General features: G+C 41.1%; 1 protein-coding gene across 2 annotated transcripts in view; it reads left to right on the top strand.

The window, feature by feature from the left end:
• Positions 1-19939, top strand: part of HTRA3 (HtrA serine peptidase 3) — a 49375-nt gene extending 29436 nt beyond the window's left edge. The window contains exons 7-9 of one of the 2 annotated variants that reach the window (XM_090035509.1): positions 12523-12571; positions 17329-17424; positions 18887-19939. In XM_090035509.1, coding sequence (XP_089891635.1) covers positions 12523-12571; positions 17329-17424; positions 18887-19052 — 311 coding nt within the window. In that variant the 3' untranslated portion in view covers positions 19053-19939. Of the gene's footprint in view, positions 1-5314; positions 5663-12522; positions 12572-17328; positions 17425-18886 lie in introns of those variants that run through there. The other variant, XM_090035510.1, reaches the window with a different exon arrangement.
• The last annotated feature ends 2685 nt before the right edge of the window (positions 19940-22624 follow it).

Raw genomic sequence — 22624 nt, 5'->3', positions numbered from 1 at the left:
CACCACCAGCTTTTAGACATCTGGCCTCTAGAGTGGAATCCAGAAGCCTGTGTAATTTGCCCAGGCTTCTTAAACAGTGTACAGGAAGCAAAATCCAAAGCACCGAGGTAGAGCTGCCTGTAGTTATGGTGTAGGTGTCTAGACCTAGCCAGGCAAGAAACACTGAACACAGGGTCTTTACTCTTGCCTCTTAGATACCCGTTGAGGAATCTCTGATTACATAGTACCCTTGGGTGTCTATACACATGCATCTGGAATTATAGTGTGATGGAGCAGACTTGATTAATCAAGCCTGCTGGAATATGGTAATCGATTAATCGAATCACTGTCCCCACACTGAAAAATGGTGGTGGGGGCATTTTAACTAAAGCTCATTCGACAAGCTTTATCTAAAGCACCCCGCCACCATTTTTCAGCACAGGAAAGTTGATACATGTGATGCACTGGGTACTTTAATTAGAGCGGCTCTTGGACCCACTCTAATTAATACGCCACCGCCTCCCAGAGCATGTGTAGAAACACCCCTTGATACCCATAGCCCTGAAATATCTTTGAAGAGTAGATGTTCATGATCTTTCTTTGTAAGGTTGGACAAAGGTCATCCTTTTGTTTTAGAGTACAGCCAGAGGAGGAGCTGCTGCTCTTTTACCTTGTCTAATGGGCAGCAGCTACTCTGGATGCTTACCTACCCTGCCCACTAGACTTTGTGGGAAGAGTACTTACCCAGGCAGTGAGAAATCTGTGTTTAATTCCTTTCTCTGCCTGAGATGATCTGAAGACACAACCCATGGCTGCCAAGAGTGTGCCCCAATTATCTGATAACAGGCTATTCTGGAGAAGGTGCCCACTTACCCTCCATTTAGAGCTGTGCTACTGTGAATAAAGGTATTTAAGATTCATTGGGATAGAGCAATGGTTCTCAACTTTTTTAGACTTGAGATATCCCTGGATAGAAACATGGAGTTTTTCTGTTGCAAAGAACTCAGATAAACCACAGCTGTGGATTTTTGTTTGATTCTCTGGGTTTATCTTGTGAATCGAGTTTGCATCTGTGACATTATATGTTGCCCTGCATCACCCTTAAAAGGACCCCAAGGTATCCCAGGGTGTTGTGGCTAGAGAGAGGGAGCAAGATGGAGTATAACTCAGTAGCATGGTGATTAGGGCAGAAAAGGATGTCTTATGTTGTGGTCCATGTTGTAATGGCTGCTTATGTAAAATGCAGCACTAGGAGCAAAACCCTGCTCTCATTATAACTCATGTACCCAATCACAGGGCTATAGCATCACACACCTTTTTCTCTGGCCCCATGAATCTTACATTCATTTCTGCATAATGTCAGGTGTAGGGTGCTTGCACCTAAAACAGCCTACAGTCAGATGGCTAAGGCACTCTCACAGCAAGTGACAGAGGTTTCAATCTCACGAGCCCATGGCAGACACTAAACTCAGTTCTCCTATGTGCTGAAAAAGGGCTGTAGCCACCAAGTTCCTGCCTAAAAGGGTGGTGTCAGGGTCATCATCATTACAGTGTCATTTACTCTTGAGAAGGAAAGAATAATTGCTTCTCTATTTGTGAAATGAGGGTTTTAGGCACCTGAGTTCAGATAAGCATTGTGTGGCTCCCTGTCACCCTAGTCTGTGACAGTCTCTGACTCCAGCCAGCATGCAGCCTTGTGTGGGGGGTGGGGGCAGGGGTGGGGGGGGAGTTCTGTCCTTGCAGTTGACCTGGTTCTGGTGCCAGCAAAGAGGGCTGCAGGTGAAGGGCTCCCTCTCTGGGGTCTCTCCCCCTGCAGCAGCCCCAGCCAGGTGGGGAAGGGTCCTGGGGTCTCTCCCCCTCCCAGCTGCTGCTGACAGTCATGAGCTGGGGGGGTGGGGTGCATGGCTGCAGAGGGCTGCTTGGGCAGCCTCCTGGGAGCTGGTATGCTGGAGCACACCAGTGGCTACTGTAAGGAGGCCCACTGACCAGCAAACATCTGTTTTGTTTCCTTGTGCTCTAACTTATAGTGTTTTAGGTAAAGCGCAGTAGTTAAGGCACTCCTTTCAGGGCCTTTTTGTACATTGGTACTTAGCTCTTCAGTCTCAGGCTGGAACTTGACTCACTGCTTCATCCTTCCCTAATGTTACATTGCTGTACTGTATGCACCATGCCAGATATAACACTGAGGAATGACAAAATAAATAGAAACCCTTTTATCCTGAGGTATCCTAAAACATGTTATAAATTATATCCTTGTGGTCAAAGGTCCTCCTGAGCCTAGTGGCCCACAGGGCTTGTGTGGTTAAGGCACACCAGGTTCTGTAGCCAGTAGCACACAAGAGAGCAATGTGGCTACTTCATGTCTGTTTGCCTTTGATTTCCAGGCCAAACGACAAAGAACCCATTTAAAACTGGACTGAATGGAACTGAGCTCTAATTCATGTCTCTGGAGCCACTGCTGTAGCCCTTATAACCATGTGTTACTAGATAATAATACCTAGAGGAATGAACCATTATTTTTATATTTACTTTTACTAGCACCCAGAGGTGACCAACCAACTACTGAACTATAGGGGAAAAGGGAAATTTTGGCCAAAAATCACTGATGTGCTCATTAAAAGTACAACAACTTTAATATGCCCATTGACAGAAGTTAGGCTCACAGCTATATATATTATATAATTTAGCATACAAAATTAATGAATTGGAATGAGCTGGAATTGGAATAAATAAAATACATTTAAGTCAGAGAAATGGTTTAGGTTTTATAAGAACAATGTATGGAAGGATGTATCTGTATTTCAACTGTAATTTATCTATTTCATTGACTGCTTGAATATGCATTTGGTAATATGGTGGACTGAGAAGATACAGCTCCATTCTTCTGTATGGACTTCTGGGTGCCACCAAACTGTGGGGTTCTTTTGATGTCTAAGCTGCTTGGGATAAATTGGAGGCAGGCCACACACAGCTGAGGCAAGCAGTTTTGGCTGACAGCCTGAGAGAGCTCATTATATTTAAAGACTAGGGATTTGAAGGCGATTTCTTGGAAGCAACAGTGAGTTTTATTGTTTGTAAACTGAGAGACCCAAAGAATAGACAGTCTTATACATCAGATGACGAAGGGTGGTCTCTGCGATAGATGAGAACTGCAGATGAATTAGTTCACCCTGAGATATGTTTAGGAATAGATTATGCAAGGAGGCTTTCCCTTCTCTTTTGTATCTTGAATAAATGAAAAGATTGCACCAAGAGAGGAAGTGACTGTGGAGAATAAGATGTAGACTGCTTTTCTCCCCCATTTGCATCTGCTTTAAAAATGGTTTTGCTGCAGAGTCTACAAAGGATGATAGGGATGATCCAAACCATTGTGATGTTATGTACCTTAGCGGGTAGCAGTCTTATCTTGTTTTCACTGCTGTCCTCCATTTGTGTATGCTCTTGGCATCATTGCAAAGTTAGATGGTACATTCAGCCAAGCAGGGGCCATTTCTTTACTTGTTTTACCTAGCACATTTTCCTTGGAAATGGAGCTGTTTTTAAAGGTATTTTAAAAAAAATTCTTGCTATTGCAAAGTCCAGAAGGACTGGTCTTATTTCAGCAGATACAGACATAATGCTATGGAATGTGTTTGCATTTTTTGGCATGTACGAGTATTTTTCAAGTTTCACATACTTTTGATCATGGTTTTACTTCAGTTGTTTAACTTTGATTTACCCCCAAAATCTTGCTATAATTAAATCACAGGAAATAAGAATTGGGGTGTTTTCATTCTATTGTGACTTGTTGAAAGATAACAAGGAGACAAATCCTAAGAGACTTCACAGATTTATTTGAGGAGGAGGTCTCTTTAGAGGAGACATCCATAGCAGTATTTTATGAGTTTAACCACAGCCTTATTAAACCTCAATTTTAGCAGGTCTGTATCCTGAGTGCAGATTCATGAAGTAGTCAGAGTGAACTATTACAAATACATACATAATCTACTAACTAACATGAAGAATCAAAAATGTTTATTTAATTAGTCATGAGAAATATTTGAATGAATTGTCAAGCTGGAGGGCAATAATGATAATATTTGATTTATTACCTTGATAATAACAACAGCTTTCTTCTATAGTTAGTTAATTATTCAAAACTTTGTAAAACTGTTAACTAGCTTTGAATACCTGAGTAACTTTGGTAAAATCATTCCTATTTTATAAATAAGGAAAATGGAGATGGAAAGCTACCAATTGCGAACTCAAGTGGTTAAAAGTTACTACCTTAACCCATCTTAATCCACATTTAAACATCTGATCAGCAATTGTGAAACCAGTTACTTTCTTAGTTGATTCTCTTTAGGAGACCAAGGCTGCCTATAGAGGTGCTTGTTCGCATTTTAATTAGAGTGCATTAGGGCAGACTTGATTCGTTGAGTCTGCTCCATGTTCTAATTGGAATATTCCAGCTTTGCCTTACCACCATGTGTATTAAGCCCACCCACATTTCAAAATGGATACAGTGGCACTTTAACTAAGGAGCTTTAAAGTGTCCCTGCAGCTATTTTAAGAATGCAGGAGGTCTCAGTACATGTGACAGTGAGCTGTTTTAATTAGAGCACCTGTCCAAGAACTGCTCTAATTAATCCCCCCTCAATCTGAGTACATATATAGGCAAATCTGTACGTTTGGGTATAATTTCAGAACTAGGACTGAATCTGAGAACTTTATAGAATGATACTAACAAGAGTGAAACAGTTACAGGTAGACTAGGGAAAAAGTTTTACGTATGAGGCCAGCTAGACGTCTCACTGATGAGGTGAATGTGGATCTAACAATGCTTTTTAAGGGGTGTATCTACACATGCAATTAATGTGACTGAATATAGTCAGATTGACCCAGATGGTAATCCTGACATTACCATCTACACATGCATTTAAACTTAGTAATTTACTGTGCTGCTGGATACCACTTGAACCTGACAGGACTATCAAGCAGAGCAGCAAATTAGTCTACTGCACCCTAATTGCTGCACACATGTAGATGGTGATGCTTTACTGTACAGCAAATTAGTCTGCTGCACAGTAAAGTGTCTCATGTATACATGCTCAAGTTTTGCAAATTATATTTATTAGTGATGACAATAACAATAAATGGGTATTTCCAAGGAAACACTGAGAATAGTCATAAAAGAAGCTCTTCAAAACAGAAGAGATCTCTCCCAATCACATGCAGATCATTGGTTATACTTTATGACCCAGTTACAGAGCTTGAGAAAGTACACAGCATGAGAGGCTGGATTCATTTCATAGAATCTGTTTGGCAGTGGAATATTTTTCTTAAATCATTTCAGGACCATTCATCCAGCCTGCAAGACGCAAAGGGAGTGAGCAGAGAAACAGCAGTTTTGCCTGCAGATCACGTAAAGAATGCAGGATTGGTTCCTTCATTAGGTCTTGGTGAATTCCTGACTCACTGAAATCAACTGCAAAACTCTCATTTATTACAAAGGGGTATATTACTCATGTAATATAGTTACTCATGGCCATATGTGTTTGGAGGGCTGGGTCCTTCATCTGTACCTTTCAATAGTGCTTGCTAAAGTGTTGTAGTTAGGAATTTTGTGCCTTTAGTTCCTTATTTGTTTGCCCATTTTATTGTGTATATTTTTGTAATAATCAATAAAGATGTTTAATATTAAAATGAAGAGGTCCCTAGTATTTGGTGTCATTTTTATGCATCAAAATCTCTCACAGAATAGAAAGTTGCTTACACAGTTAAATTGCTGTCAGACAGTTTTGGGCCAGACTCACCAGGAAGTTCCAGCTGCTTTGCAAAACATCACTGACAGAAAAAAAAGACCTGTAAACTTAGTTTAACTGTTTTTTTCCTGTCTGGATCAGCAAAAAGGGTCAGATTCTATTTGTTAGGCACATAACTAGATTTAGGCACCTAAGTGTGATTGTATTTCACCTGGCTGTAGTCCATGAAAAAGTTAATGCACAAGGTCAGTAGCTCCTCCATCTCCTTACTGCTTTCTTTGACACTCAGTTTTAAAGGTAAGAAGACCACGTGTTACAAAGTAGATGCATTCATGGATTTTCAGGACTTGAACATTGTGGAATAGAATCTCACTTAGGTTGCCTGAGTCCATTTTGATGCCTAAAGTCCCCTGACAGACAACTGGTTAATCACATCTTAAGCAGTGACCTGGCAACATGTTCATTCAATTAATGGCATGATAAAATGATGAATCAGCCACAAAGTTACTACACAAACATGTATAATAATTTTGTGGCTGGCTCGTATCAAACCTTTAAGTGAAAGTGTGGCCAGTGCCCAGCCTTCGGAGTGCCTGGGAGCCTTTCAAGACTCTCGTGTGCCCCAGAGGCTGAGAGTGCCCCTCTGCTGCTGGGAGGTCCCAGCCATGGGCTTCCCCAGATAGGAGCTCCACCAGCTGATCAGAGCTTCTGTGGCTGGAAGGCCTGTCAGCTGATTAGAGCTCCCAGCTCCAGGAGTCCACCATGAGCACCGTGTGCTTTGGTGACTAGGGACTTCAGTCAGCTCACAGGGCTCCTACCTGCATGGTGTGCTCCCAAGTTTGCTACTTGCCAGTGCAGGGAAAGTATGGGATTGGGCTCCCCGTGTACCGGCAATATGGTTAAATGAGATCTGATGTGAGAGGTCCCACAAATGTGCCATCTGCCATGCATGACTGGCATGCCAGGGAGCAAGATTTTTGGAATCACAGATCAGTTCCCACCATGCCTTTACTTTAACGTGTCAGGAACCTAATCGCTGGAAATGAATCTGGCTTAAAGTGTCTAACCACTCAGGTGAATCTGGCACTTTGTGTTTAAGAGAAATGTAAATGTTCATTTAAAAGCAATCATTTGCTCTACGATAAACAAGATTCAGATTGAAACTGTTGTACATATATGCAGTTTGATTATTCCAGCATATGAACATTAAAACAAGAAGCCCTAGTTACCCTGGTAAGATGCATGTTATGTTTAGGACCTCTCTCCATTTCATGCTGGCTTTCTTAATTATTTTTTCTTCTTTAAGTGCTCATGAAAGTTGCCAGAATAATGTATCTGGAGACCTTTTATCCACAGAGCAGATGCAACAGCAAATGGCAGTTCCAGCTGCCCTGTTTTGCACTGCCGACATAACTCAATCCTGACCTCAGTGATGAAGTGCTCCGAGTCTCTGTGCCCATTCAGTTCTTGGCTTCTCTGCTGATATTGCCAGGAAGACTGACCATTCTTCTTCCTCTTTTTCCTTTTTTGAGCAGAACTTTGTTTTGTGACCTTTGACTTGGATAAATGAAGCCTAATGTGCTTTTGCAAACAAAGGAGTCTATGGCTTTTGTATGTTTCAAGGTCTCTGCATTTGTGGAATGCTTAAAAAAAAAGATATGGGAATTATTTTAGAGGGTTTCTCTGCAGGCCCTGGCACCAGTTAAAATAATCCAAAAAATACCTTCCTTGGTTGCATGTAGTTCATGAGATTTCTTATAAGGATATTAGAAACTAGGTATATAAAAGTAGTTCTGCTGAGGGAATCAATCCCATTTTAATATAGTTTATGAACATGTGGGCATGTCTACACATCACCCTATGGCGACACAGCAACGTGTTATGTGTCTGTACGGTGCAGTGTAGCGATCACATGGGTCTGTGCATGATGGGCAGCTACAGGCTCCCCTGTTTTTAGTGCGCTGCTATGGTGACATAGTGGTGAAATCTAGTTATGTGCTGCACACACGGCACAGTATACATGATTACTGCACCATGCTTTAGTACCAAAAGGAAGTACTAAAGCATGTCACTGTAGCAACATTGCCACCCATACAGCGACGTGTAGACACATCTAGTGTGAATATTTATCTTCACTGCTCCAGCAGGTCTCATATTTAACTCCCTAAGAACAGTAATGTAGCTAGGGGTGGACAGGCAAGAATGCCAACCCTGGGCAACGATTTAAAGGGAGTATTTACCCAGTAGCATCAGAAATGGCTGCCAGTGGGTGGTGAACCCAGGCAATAGCAGGAGCAACCATTGCTGGCTGTGGGGAGCCTGTGGACACCACCAGGGATGACTATACTGCAGTCGCTCGGGGATGTAGGGGGGCAGTCAGGAAGGCCAAAGCAGAGATGAAATTAGGACTAGCTTCCCAGATTAAGGACAATAAGAAGTCCTTCTTTAAATACATAGGGGGTAAAAAGAAGGTTCTGGGTAATGTGGGGCCCCTGCAGGATGCGTTGGGAAATTTGGTTGTCACACCAGACGACAAAGCTAACATGTTTAACGATTTCTTTGCCTCCATCTTCCTAAGTAGGGACCAGAACAGCCACCTCCCTGCTGGGCCCCCCTCGGGCCCAGGGGGAGGCACACCTGGGCCACGGGTTAGTGAGGATTTAGTTAGGGAACTTCTGGAGGGGCTGGACGTATTCAAGTCAGCCGGCCCGGATGATCTCCACCCTAGAGTTCTGAAGGAACTGGACGAGGTCATTGCAAGTCCCCTGGCACGGCTTTACGAGCACTCGTGGTGCTCTGGTGTGGTGCTGGAGGACTGGAAGAGGGCCAACGTGGTCCCCATCTTCAAAAAGGGGAAGAAGGAGGACCTGGGATACTATAGGCCAGTTAGTCTTACTTTGCTGCTAGGCAAGCTGTTTGAGAAAATTATTCCGGCACACATCCATCAGGGGCCAGCAGGGGACTGCATGCTTAGGGGCAACCAACATGGGTTCATCAGTGGCAGGTCCTGTCAGACCAACCTGGTGGCCTTTTACGATCAGATCACCAAATCATTAGATGCAGGGGTAGCAGTGGACATAGTCTTCCTGGACTTCCGGAAGGCTTTTGACACTGCCTCTCACCCCGTTCTCATTAAGAAGCTGTGGGACTGTGGTGTTGACACCCACGCAGTCAAATGGGTCGCCAACTGGCTGGAGGGCTGCACCCAGAGGGTGGTAGTGGATGGGTCCTTCTCAACCTGGAAGGACGTGGGCAGTGGGGTTCCGCAGGGCTCAGTCCTCGGGCCCGCGCTGTTCAACATCTTCATCAGTGATTTGGATGAAGGGGTAAAAAGCACCCTGTTCAAATTTGCTGATGACACTAAGATGTGGGGGGATGTGGGCACACTAGAAGGAAGCAACAGGCTACAATTGGACCTAGACAGGTTACAAGGGTGGGTGGACGAGAATAGGATGGGTTTCAACACAGACAAGTGCAAGGTGATGCACCTGGGGAGGAACAACCAGCACCATACCTACAGGTTGGGGAACTCCCCTCTTGTCAGCACAGAGGCGGAAAAGGATCTTGGAGTCATCATTGACTCCAAGATGAACATGGGCCGGCAGTGTGGGGATGAAGTCAGGAAGGCCAGCCGTACCTCGTCATGCATCCACAGATGCATCTCGAGCAGGTCCAAAGAGGTGATCCTCCCCCTCTATGTGGCACTGGTCAGGCCGCAGCTGGAGTACTGCGTCCAGTTCTGGGTGCCGCACTTCAAGAGGGATGTGGACAGCATGGAGAGGGTCCAGAGGAGGGCCACTCGCATGATCAGGGGGCAACAGGGCAGGACCTACAAGGAGAGGCTACGGGACCTGAACCTGTTCAGCCTCCAAAAGAGACGGCTGAGGGGGGATCTTGTGGCCTGTTATAAACTAGTCAGGGGGGATCAGCAGGCACTGGGGGAGTCACTGTTCCCCTGAGCACTGCCAGGAGTGACCAGGAATAATGGTCACAAGCTGGCAGAGGGTAGATTTAGGCTAGACATCAGGAGGTGCTACTTCACGGTCAGGGCAGCTAGGGTCTGGAACCAACTTCCAAGAGAAGTGGTGCTGGCTCCTACCCTGGGGGTTTTTTAAAGGAGGTTAGATGAACACCTTGCTGGGATCGTTTGACCCCAGTACTCTTTCCTGCCATGGCAGGGGGTTGGACTAGATGATCTACTTGGGTCCCTTCTGACCCTAGAAACTATGAAACTATGAGCAGTGGCGATGGCAACCGTTGATGCCAGGGTCTTTTGAATCTCTGGTAAGATTCTCCCCTGCTGTTCTCTGACCCTTGGCACAACCCTCCACCCCAGCCAGTGCACCAAAACGACCAGTTACATTTCTGCTAAGAGGGATGCAAGAAAGATGAGGCCTTTATGTAGTAACAAACCCTTCAGTTATCACACTTGTTTAAGGTCTTATGTTACATGTAAAGTCAGCTCCAGGGAAAACAACATCCTGTTGAATCCACAGTCTTTCTGCTCTTGGCTCCCTATCCTTACCCATTCTTTCCCCTCTTCTGCCTCTTCCATGTCTGTGGCTCAGGAAGTCAATCGTGCATTGTTTCACAATTTGGTCTCATTCAAGAGGCTTCAGTTGCAACCATGAGAGCTAGACATTATTTTTTAATGAATTTTAAATTCTAAAGAATGTATATGTGCTAATCTGGCCAAATTCATAAATCGGATGCAGAGAATTTGTCTCTTGACCAGAACCTTTGAAAATTCAATTCTAATCGATAAGTTTTCTCCATCTGGAGCTTCCTGAAGTTTATATTGCTCATATCAGTTTCACCTTAAAAAGGCAAAAGAGATTGAACATCCCAGGGAAAATAAGCAAAGATGCTTGGAGGCATGATAGATAATTGCCAAGAGCTTAATAAATTCTGTACTCCTTGGGCACATCTACATGTGATTGAATATACTCCAGCTCAGTCTCAGCCAGGATCAACTAATCCTGATGTCACTGTCTACATGTGCATTTAAGTACAGTAATGCACCATACTGCTGGATACTGCTTCTATCTGACAGGAATATACAAGCACAGTAAATTACTCTACTACACCCTAATTGCTGTGCATGTGTAGACAGTGATGCTTTATTATTCAGCCAATTAGTCTGCTGTGCAGTAAAGCATCTTGTATAGACCTTGGGCACTTCAAACTTCCACTGACCTTAATGAGATTACTGGGCATGTGAGGAATGCATGCCTATGTCCCCAAGACTGGGGTTATTTATCCTGGAGTTAAAAGGGACTGCCTATTCCCTCCTTTTTGACCCAGTCTCATAACATGAAACACAGGGATGGTCAAAGAAGCTAAAGTCAGTTACTCTGAGACAAATAAGAAGAAATACTGTCTTATTCAGGATATAGTCAACTGCTGAAGCACTCACAACAGGAAGTATTAAATCTAATTAGTTCATTAAAAAAGCTGTATAATAGCATGGCCACTACTGACAATTTTAGCTTCAGGAACCAATAAATTTATGTCTGCAGTGCTGATTTTTTTTTTTCCTATTTGAACTTGCAGGTTCAAGCTGTGTCCTGGTTATTTTCACCATTTTCTTTCATGCCTTTGAAGCAAATACACTGAGCTTCACATATCCAGTAGTCTTTCAGCTGCCTACTGCTCTCTATCTACATGAATTAGCTTTTGCTGTCATTCAGCACTTTAGCCTCATTATTCAGGTACAGCCTGGGAAACGGAGCAACTCTAAACTTTGGGACAAGTTACATATTTGAGATTATACTAACTTGCTTTGTAGATGTGTGATGAGTCTAAGTTAACTGCTATAGATTGCTTTTCAAAAATAAATCCACACACCAGTTTGAAACACTGTGGGATAGCTGCATGATCTGTGCATTTGGCATAGTCATGTAAGGTGTTGTTTCTGTTCCTTGCTTGGATGACTGAAAATTTTAGGCACCAATTTGCAAACTGTTCTGCATGGGTGGATTTTACAGTATGACCTGCAGGTTACCAAATATGAGCATTGGCAAATATAACAAAGGAAATGACTTCCACAGGAAGTTCTCAGGAGCCTTCCCTCAAAATGCTATCCCTTTAGCATCCTCCTGATTAAACAAGAGGGCTATTAGCTTCAGCACCATGTGATCTCACATCCTGCAGTATCAGGCCACAAGAGAAGTGTTTTTCCAAAAAATGAAAAAAATCACACAGATTCACAGAAGTTTAGGGCTGGAAGGGACCTCATGAAATCATCATGTCCAGCCCCCTGCTTTGGGCAGGAAAGACTGCTGGGGTCAAATAACCATTGCTTTAAAATTATTTTTGAATCCTTCTCATCTTTAAAAACATCTTCATAATGTTGATTTAACCTGCTTTAAAACAAATACACTATGATATAACATTTTCCCTTTTCTAAGTATTTTAAAAATAATGAAAGATTTTTGTGCTAAGCAAGTGTTTTAGTTTCTTGGAAATTTACAGTTTTTTTACTTAAGAAAAATATGTATAGCAGCATAGCGTCTTCCATCGATTCTGCTGATGGAAAAGGGATTTTGCAGAACTAAAATTGAGTTTTTGTGAGCTCTTTTGTAGCATTCATCATCTCTGCAATGGAATTTGGGATGAAAAATCCTTATTCTAGCCTAGGGGTCCTGGAAGAAGGCATTTATTCTGGTCATTCTGTATTCTTTGCAGTATCTGTACTGTTAATTTATTGCAAAGTTTGATATATTACGTTTGAATTTCTTGCAAAAATGTTATTTTGATTATTTACTTAAAATTCTTAAATATACCTCCTCTTTTCCAGATGGGAAGAAGCGCTTCATTGGCATAAGAATGCTGACGATAACACCTGCGTAAGTATTTTTAAATGTAGGCTGCACTGAGGCACATACAGTTTATTATATATTTCCCGAGCAGTAGTTCAAAGCTGCAAAATTCAGAATTCTGCTGAATTAAACCACCACAGAGCCTAGATCTGTGTTTAAGCTTTAGCAAAGTTTATGAATATTTTTAGTTCTCAGTATTGAAATTTGTGTTCTGAGATCATTAAATTTGTTGTGTCTCAGTTTTCCAAATCCTGACATTGGTGACTATATTCATTAATGAGTGATCTGAAAACTTTCTTGTTCTCGTTTTCCTAGTCAGTTGATGATCTTTTAGAACTCATTTCCTTTTTTCATAAGTAAAGCAAAAGCTGTATTAATGGCTAATTTATAATAAGAAATACAACATTTAACCATTAGGCGGCTTACTACCTAACATAATTCAGAACCCTAAGTTAGGTACCCAGGCTACCCCACATGAGACACTACTGCACAGTGGTTACCACACATTTTATTTAGTACTTGATTTTACTGGCAACCAGAGTTACTGCACAGTCTTTTAAGTGACACTACTGAGCAGTAACCTAATAATACTGCACAGTAGTGTGCTAGCACTGTTAGTGCTGTGACATGTTACTGCACAGTATTATTTGACTACTGCTCAGTCACTGTCTCATGTAGATTTGTCCACTGTGAAGGAAGATCTAGGTAGCTAAAACAACATTGAGACAGCAGCATGTAGACTACCAAAGCCACCTGTAGAACCTCCTAAAGAGAGGCATTTAATTCTGAGTTGGAGGAAAGACCCTCCCGTAACTCAGATTCATAGCTGCAAGCCTTGTCTTCCACCCTACAACAGATCTAACAATGAAAGCAATAGGCCGCTCATATATGAAATAATCACTGGAGAGGGCGATGGGGCCCAGATCTCCCAGGTGAATATGTATGCCATTAGGTTATAAAGAAAGACTATTAAATGAATATTTCTCTTTTTGTCCTCCCTGACCTCCATAATGGATATTCAAGTACTTGACACAAAGTGGAAGACTGAAAACAGAAGAAAATGAGGTAGCCCCACAAATACCCTTATAGTCCAGTGGTTAAGAGTAACTTTGTGAGAGATGTGGGTTCAAATATCTCATCCACCTCAGACGGGAGAAGAATTTGACCTGAGTCTGCTAAATCCCACTGAAAAATCATACTATCTAATTACTTCTTTCTGGCTACCTCTTGTGTGAAATTAGGTTTGCTCCCATTAGGCAAATCTGGATTGAATAAAGAGCTCCTGATCTGTGAAGCTGCTTGGTCAGGGAGTTGTACACATGCCCAATGCCAGATACTTGTGTGCTTATAGGATTAGGCAACAGGTGAGCAGATGTCTGCAGAAGGCCAGAAGTAGCTAAACATTGGGTTTTGGTGCTCAAATCCTTCTTGTGAATCTAGCCCTTGAAATAAAGGCAGTACTTTACCATTAGTTCAGCTGGGCTAGGGACAGGCATTACACATAAACTGGTATAAGCAATTGGAAACCAGGTCAAACTTGTAACACAACCAAAGTTCAGTGCAAATGGACCACACAGACCAATGACTGAAATGAGATTATTAGACCAATGACTGAAAATGGTTTAAGATAAACCTGGATGAATGTAATATCAGACTTAGCTGATTTAGGTTAAGTGGATTTAGGTTTATGGAATTTCTGTCCAAGATCCCCTTCAGAGTCAAATTAACTCACAGTTCCTCAGCATCCCAGAATGCTTTGCACCTTCTTCACAGGGTAGGCGGGTTAGCCTTGGCCCAAGCTGTCTGTTCCAGCTGAGTAGGGAGGCATACTTTAGCACCCCCTGGCTTTTGGCCTGAGACACTGCAGGCATGTAGCTGCATTTCTCAAATCAAAAGTGAATGTCTCTTCACTTGCTTCTTGGTTCAGTCAGTTCAGACTAACCTGTGAAGATTGAATAGATTCACCCTCAGGCTTTTTGACTGTCTGTACTTAGCCCTAAAGTGCAGGTGCAAAACCTTTACCTCTGTTCACCTTGTTTCAGTTCACCCTTAAAAAAATCCCTTGGCAGTTAAAATCATAGAATCATAGAGAGGCAGGGCTGGAAAAGGACCTCCAGAGGTCATCTAGTCCAACCCACTGCCTGAGGCAAGATCATCCCTATCCAAACAATCCCATACAATCCATAATCTAAACTAAGACTACTACTAAGACTACTAATCTGATACATAAGACTACTGTCAACCCTGATAAAACACAGAGCTAATACCCTAACCAACCACAGGTAAAGCAGGAGAACCAGGGCAGCCAATATCATGCTTTTATGAAATGTCAATATATGCTCAAGGAATCGCAGGTAGAGGGCCATGTCCCCCGCTACAGAGGAAGGCAAAAACCCCACAGTCTGTACTAATTTAACCACAGGGTAAAATTCATTCCTGACTCCAAATATGGTGATCAGTCTGACCCTGAGCAGGGGGGCAAGACCCCCGAGCCAGGAACCTCTGGCTATTTGGCACATCCCAAAGTCCCCAGCCTTGGCTGTAGCCAATGCTTCTGAGGGAGGCTTAAAAAACACCCTAACATGCGTAACAGAAAGGGGGGAGAGAGTGCAGGGCAACCAACAAAGCCCAAAAGCATATAAAATACCCGTAGTAGAACACAGGTGTGGTTGCACCTAGATTATCTCTGACCAGTGGCTGTCCAGCTTCTTGAACACGTTCAGTAATGGAGAGTCCACAACTTTCCTAGACAGTCTATTCCACTACCTCGCTGTTCTAACAGTGAAGAAGTTTTTCCAGATAGCCAATCTAAACTTACTTTGTTACAACCGCAAGCCATTAGTCTGCATCCTCCTCTCTGAAGCAAGAGAGAAAAGGTGCTTTCATTGTTTTTATGACAGTCCTTCAAGTATTTGAAGACTGCTATAATGTCTTCTCTTAAGTGACTTTTCTGCAAGCTGAACATGCCTCTCCTCATGTGACTTGCTTTCCAAGCCTTTGATCATCTTTGTTACCCACCTCTGGACCTTCCCTAATTTCTCCAAGTCCTTTTTAAAACATGGGACCCAGAACTGCACACAGTACTCCAGATGAGGCCTAACCAGTGCAAAGTAGAGAAGTGCTATCACCTCCCATGTCCTGCACCTAATGCTTTTATTGGTGCATCACCTTTTGTGCGGCTGCATCACACTGCAGACTCATATTGAGTCTGTGATAGACCAAGACACCCACATCTTTTTCCATAGTGCTGCCATCCAGCCAGGTGTCACCCATTTTTTGAGAATAAAAACAGTACCTTAGACTTTTCTGTCTTCATTGTATCAAATATGCATCAGAAATTTTAAAGTGTCCGAACTATCACCAGACAGCAAATGAGAGCTCTTATGATAACACTCTTTCCTACCAGTAGCTAGCATGGCAGAGAATTGTGTAACTAAACAATATAATTTGCAGCTGGTATGTTAGCTTAAACAGTTTGTTTATTCAGGTATATTATTGCTGTCTCCTCATCTTGGGACAATATAACTGCATTCATTCCTACCCCAGTTAACACAAGCTGGGGTTCTGCCCTTGAATACCAGGACAGACCCATTCAGTGTGAGGCTTACTTCATTCAAAGGGTCTAACAAAATACAGTGAGAGATAGCTGGGGTCATTCTCAGTAAATAGCAGTTCCTCTGTGTGCATTTAATTTTATTAACTTCTTGAGGGAAAATATAAAGCAGCTTTTGAAGTACTGTTGGCTTCCTCTGTGTCTGACTGCATACCCACAAACTTCCACTCTGATGTGGAGCCTAATTCAACCATGAAACACATTGAGTTTGGAAATCTTTCCACCCAGAAATAAGCTTAAAGCAATAATGTACTGAAGCTTCTACCTAGTCATCTCCAATCATGGGGGAACATGGGTGGTTTCAAATCTGTATTTTGCAGCTGGTTCCTATCTCTTGAATAAGCCAAATGCAAACAATCTGAAATCAGGGAAAATACTGTAAACGGAAGCAATATTTGTCTTGAAAAATACAGAAGTCTGTGGATTAGACTTTGGTTTGGCTGTGGCTTAAATATAGAAGAATCCTGGTTGACTATTAGTTATCGGAAGTGCCATGTTTTATACTAAGGAATGAAATGCAAAACAAACTAGACTATTAGCAAGACTCTACCTTATTGCCACAGTGAATGTCACAATGTCTCTCTTGTCACGTGTGTACAGCACCTAGCACAACTGGGTATTGGCCTTACCCTAGTACCAACCAGAAAACAAACCATACAAGTTATTTCTGTACACGTTTTAAAGATCACAGGCGTAGTCTAAGGTCCATCCTAGACTGCTCATCAAGGTAGTGTGGTTAAGTCACGCTAGCTTCTGAAGCCAATGTCATGTAAGGGAGTGATGTGGCCAGCATTGTATCTGGCTGTCTTTAGTTCCTTAGCCCGATGGCCAGGTATCTACTCACAGCTGGGTTGACTGAGGGCCTTCTGCAGCACAAGTCAGAGAGAGCGAGAGACTTGCTGTCGTGTCTCTATCTGCTTTTAAATGCCTGAGCTGTTTTCTCATTCCCTTTGCCAGATATGTTGTTTCATACTAGTAAGTTATTTTTTTTATAAAAATATGCTGCACTGGTTTCTTTATTGAGGGAAATTTGACGTGGATGATATGTAAGTTAATTAATATGTATTTTTGACACAGAAAAAAAGGTGAGAACAAGGAAATACATTTGAGTATCATTTCTCTTTAAAACAATAAATGATTCTAATATTATAACACTTTACTTTTCTCTTAGTCTGGTGGAAGAACTGAAACACGGCAATGCTGATTTTCCTGATGTCAGGAGTGGAATTTATGTACATGAAGTTGTTCCAAATTCACCCTCTCACAGGTATGTAGAATCCAAAGCAAACATCATTTTCTTCACCTTGTGAGCACTTGCCTAGCAGAAACCGACAGGCAGCATCTACATTTATATTCAAGGACATGCTCCTTCTTGTTTGCATTTTGTTTCCCAAATTTATGTGGGATTTTTAGTAAGGTGACATTAAAAATGTTTAGATTCTAATCGCATGCATTTATAACATCGCCATTGCCGTGGATAGCATTCTAAACTACTTTTGACTCTAAATAAAAGACCCTAAAGAGGTATATATCATACTGGTATTTGAATGGCAGAATAAACAAACCTTTCATATAAGTGAGGACACTACTTGTCAGCTTTTATTAAATAAACACTTTCCTCTGTTCCCTGTTATGATGACAAAGTAGTTGTCAACTTGAATTTTCTGCACTATTGGATCTATTTTCACATTTTATTTCATCGTATTAATAGTGTCCTAACCCAATACCTCATATTGGAGAAAGGATTCTTTTTTTTTTTCTTCATGTTTTCCATCCATCTGAACTTGGGGATTTTTATTGGAATAAATAATGAATTTGGAGGGCAAGTAAAAAAGTCTTTATTTTAAAAGGGGGGAAAAAAGAGAAGAGAAAACATATTTACCCAACCAATTGGTCAGCACATGTTGTCCACTTTAGAATTTTTTAAGAGTACACTTAATTTCCAGAGCACTCAGTGAGCACGTCTACACATAACACTTAATATACAGTAGCCTAATAGCACTGCACAGTAGCATACCAGTCAAAAACCATGCTAATACACTACTGTGCAGTGTTATTAAGCTGTTGCACAGTAAGCATCACAAAAAAAAAACTGCCCCAGCACTGCTGCACAGTAACTGTAGTTACTGCACATTTAGTTAGTACTTCATTAAGCAAGTACTAAACTAAATGCACAGTAACTATTGCACATTAATGAACATGTAGACATGCCTATGTGTACTTTATAAAACAGTCCTGTGGAAAAAGATGGTATAAGCCATTCACTAGTAAAATTTATGCTTATGTTGTGATATGTGCTGAAATTTTGAGAGAGCAGTTCCCAATGAAAACTGCTTTATTTTGTCTATTTCAGAAGAAATATCTTCAATAAGATCCTTGTCTTATTTTTCACTAAGCGTGGCTTAGCCATGCTGGCTTCCACATACAACAAAGTCTGGCCCCTTTAGACTCCAGAGCCCAAAGGACAATATATACCCACTACATTTGGGTCAACTCTGGCATAAGTCCAGAGCATTCCTTTGGAACTGTAACGAGGTGTCTTCACTGGCCTAGCACCACAGCAATGAGTATCGCCCTAGGTTAAATTTGTCCCTCTGGAAGAATCCACTTGAATAGCTGAAATGCAATTTAAGTTAATTGATACATAAACCTTCTTCTAGCCCCCTACACGGGTGAATTTCATGCCTTTGAATACAAAACATAACTTTTTCTTCTTGTGCTCTGTGCAGAGGTGGGATCAAAGATGGAGACATCATTGTCAAAGTCAATGGACGACCTTTGATAACTACCAGTGATCTCCAAGAGGCTGTGATGAATGAGTCCCCTCTGCTACTTGAAGTTCGAAGAGGAAATGATGACTTGCTATTTAATATTGAGTCTGAAGTTGTCATGTAAAATCAAAATGAAGAAGCTCACACCATAATTAAACTCACTTATTCTGGACCATCAGATACCTCCTTTCCAGCTACAGTAATTATACTTCCTGTTGACTTATGACAAGGTGGACGAACTTGATTGCCTGAGCCATTTCTGTACATTGTAGCTAAAAAAATTGGGTCACAAAATGAAAACATAGGTTCTGATTTTAAATTATTCTGCAGATAAAAGAGGTGTTTGTGGGGGAAAAAAAAAAACAAGTACCCTAAACTGTGCATATTGGACATATCTGAATATTACCATGGAAATGAGCTCTACCCTGGTGCTGTAAAGTTAACAGTAATGTTACCATTGGTTGCAGAACTAGCTCTGTAACTTGAAAGTCCAAAACCATGAGCAAACATGATACAAAATTGGGGAATTTAACTTTGGGTGTTTATAATGAGGACTTATCTGTGATATAATTAAACTATTGTGACTCAGAGATGAGCTGTTTTTAACCTTTTTGAATGTGAAATTAGTATTGACAAAGCTTATATTTGCCCTTTAAGCTTAAACATTATATGTGAATGCAGGTAGGGAAAAAATGTAAATATCAGAAGAGGTGAAAGTGGTAACAGGCTACAGAGCATTACACCTAGGTCATGCAATTTTGGACTATGGTAAATGATTCTTATAGAATTAATGCGTTTTATATAAATCAAACCAATGTGCAGAACAAAATTAAACATTTGAGAAGGTGCACAGCATTTTTACAGTTTTTTTAAAGTCACGGTACAAATTAGTTTTGCATTTTACTGGTAAGCTTGGCTGTAAAATTGATATACTACTTATGGCTTGTACTGTATATGTTTCTACTGTAAGGGAATTAAAGTTTACAATAATAAAATTTTGCTTTAGTTATCTGTTAATCATTATTTTCCAAATAGTCTCCCAGACAGAACCAGGTTCTTCAAAGAGATAACGGAGTTAAAGAAAAATTGGGCTGTGATAATCCTAAAAAAGGCTGTAGAAACCTTACTTTTATTGCTCAGTCATTCTTTTGCTAAAATTGTGCCCTAACTTCAACTATGATTATTAGGAATACCTTGCACACATCACAAGTTGCATTTTTACCAGGTTATTTCCTAATTATTAATTCTGCTTGTTCTCAACCTTTTAGTATTCTGGGAAATCCTCCAAAACTTTTTTTAATTTGGTGGGACCATCGTTGAGAACCATTAATGTTTTGCTCCAGCTTACATCAGCAGTTTTCAACCAAGGCCCTGCTGCCACAGCCATCTAGAACTGCCCCATGTGACTCATGCACAGGCAGATAAGCCTAAAGCAGGCTGGAGTGCTAGCTCTTGCTGCATCCCTTCCCCATCTGGCCCTCTGATGCTCCTCAGAAACAGAGGCATGTTCCCTCTGCCCCACACATCTCTGTTTCTAGCAGGTGTGGGAGGTTGAACTGGGACTGCACTGTCTCACTCCTAAAAGGGTCTCCCAGCAACCTTAGGTGGCATGGCACCCAAGTTGAGAACCACTGCTCCAGCACTTCCCATTGTGCTGAACCCTAAATAACCCCGCAAGAGGCAAATAGTCCCATTAGCCCTATTTTACAGACAGAGATTATGTGATTTATGCAGTTAGCCCAGGGCAAAGCCAGGAACTAAATGCTGGTCATCTAACCCCAAACCACCCCTACCCAAGGAATTTCACTCCCATTTCCAAACACATGTAAGGATGTTCAGTCCATGTCTTTTGTCTCATCTGGAATCTTTTCTAAAACTATTCAAACTTTTTAAACTTCTGTGTTGATTCTGCAAGTTTTCTGCATGCATAACTCTCACTAAAATCAGGTAAGAGTCTCTATGCTGGGATTTAGTAGGATCAAATGTTTACTTGGAGTAAAATATAAATGTAAGATCCAAACCTGCAAAAATTCCTGTGTGCACTCAGCCTTTAAGACGATAGTAGTCCCTTTAATTTCAGTAGCATTACATGTATGAAGGCAACCATATGTATGAGGTTGCAGGTTAGGAACATATTATTTTCAAATTATTTGTAAGTGATGTCAAGGGAATTCCTATGAATTATTACATTCTTCAGTATCAACAGACAAATTAAAATATTATCTCCAAATTATCATTTACAGGTTAAATGGATCTTAACTTCCAGAGCCAAAATACTTGATAAGCAACCCCATAGAACCGTTGGCTCCTCCCTTTGTGGTACGCTTTTAATAGAAGATTTAAGCTTCTTGGCATAAAACAGCATATTAGTTATTACTGACTTGAAAAGAAAACATATAAAAGACTTTTTATTTGAAGATTGTATGATACTCTAATGTAATTCTAACCACAGTCCAAAGTATTTATAAATACGATACAACATACTGAGATTATATGTACATAAGAAGGGGACATTTCCCTTTGCTACCATCACCTTAGTAAAAGAAACCTGTGAGCAGCTCTGTACAAGATTATTTTGGAAATCTCATATCTACTCTGCTGAAGTGTTATGCCTTTGCACTAGAATAGATTTAACTCTAGGGTTAGATGTTGCTACCTGAGAAAATAAATTTTGTCATTTATCTTCAATATAGCATAATCCATTTTAGTAGTAGTCTGCCTTATCAATGATGGGAAAGAAGAGTGTACTTTGATGGGTGAACTCAGTCACATGACATGGGTCAGTGTTTAAAAAAAAAATTTTTTTTTAATATTTTTTTTCCTAGAATATGTCCTGTTCTAAGACAGAGTTAGTGTTCTCTGATGTCAGTTGTTAATGTTACATTGTAATTTCTTGGCTAGAGACTATAAAATATCTTGCTGTAGCTATTAAAACATTTTTTAGGCATTTTTCTCAATTATAAACAATTATAGACCAAGCCTCTTTTCAGAAATATTGGCTATATATAACAAATATGTGATCTTGGTTTCTAAAAAAAAAAACCCAGCAGTTGCAGGATGTCTAAGTCAAGTTTGTCAACACAATTAAAGCATTTGGTATTTCTTGACTATCCTTTTATATCAGAAAGATATCTAAAAGCACTTCATTAATTGTAAGTGCCATTGCAGTTAAATAAAAGGATTGATTCAATTAAGGGATAGATCACACTGTCACATAGGAATACAATCAATCCTCTACAGCCATAAGAAATAAGGATATGTCAACAGCAGTCATAAAAACTGGATAGAGCCCAGAGTAGGCTAATTTACCCTGATTCTTGGGTTGTGGTGAACTTTGTGTTGCCATAGCTAGCAGTCCTGAAGCTTACCTAGCTTGGGTATCTCTATACATACAAGACTGCAGTCACTATTGAGTGGTAACAGCAGCATGGATGAAATTTAGGATGCTTGCTCCACAACACTAGAGCCAAGACCCTGATTTTTTTCCCAGTGAACTGAAGGCAGGTTTTTGTTTTGGCAAAAAGGGAGCAGGAATGGACCCCAAACAAGCTAGATAATACAATTATCTAAGAGAGAAAGTAAATTATTTTTAAGAAAGAATTGATGGGTGAAGATGTGGTGGGATGCGAGTTAGGACAAGGAAAAGGGGAGAGAAGAGTAGGGCAGAATGGGAAAAGAAGACCGCTTTTGAAAGTA

The sequence above is a fragment of the Crocodylus siamensis genome, chromosome 2 (assembly GCF_052110815.1).
Source record: "Crocodylus siamensis isolate JL-2025a chromosome 2, ASM5211081v1, whole genome shotgun sequence".
Classification (NCBI taxonomy): domain Eukaryota; kingdom Metazoa; phylum Chordata; order Crocodylia; family Crocodylidae; genus Crocodylus; species Crocodylus siamensis.
The sequence above is the reverse complement of the archived record's forward strand: the minus strand, read 5'-3'. Positions and strand labels throughout refer to the sequence as shown.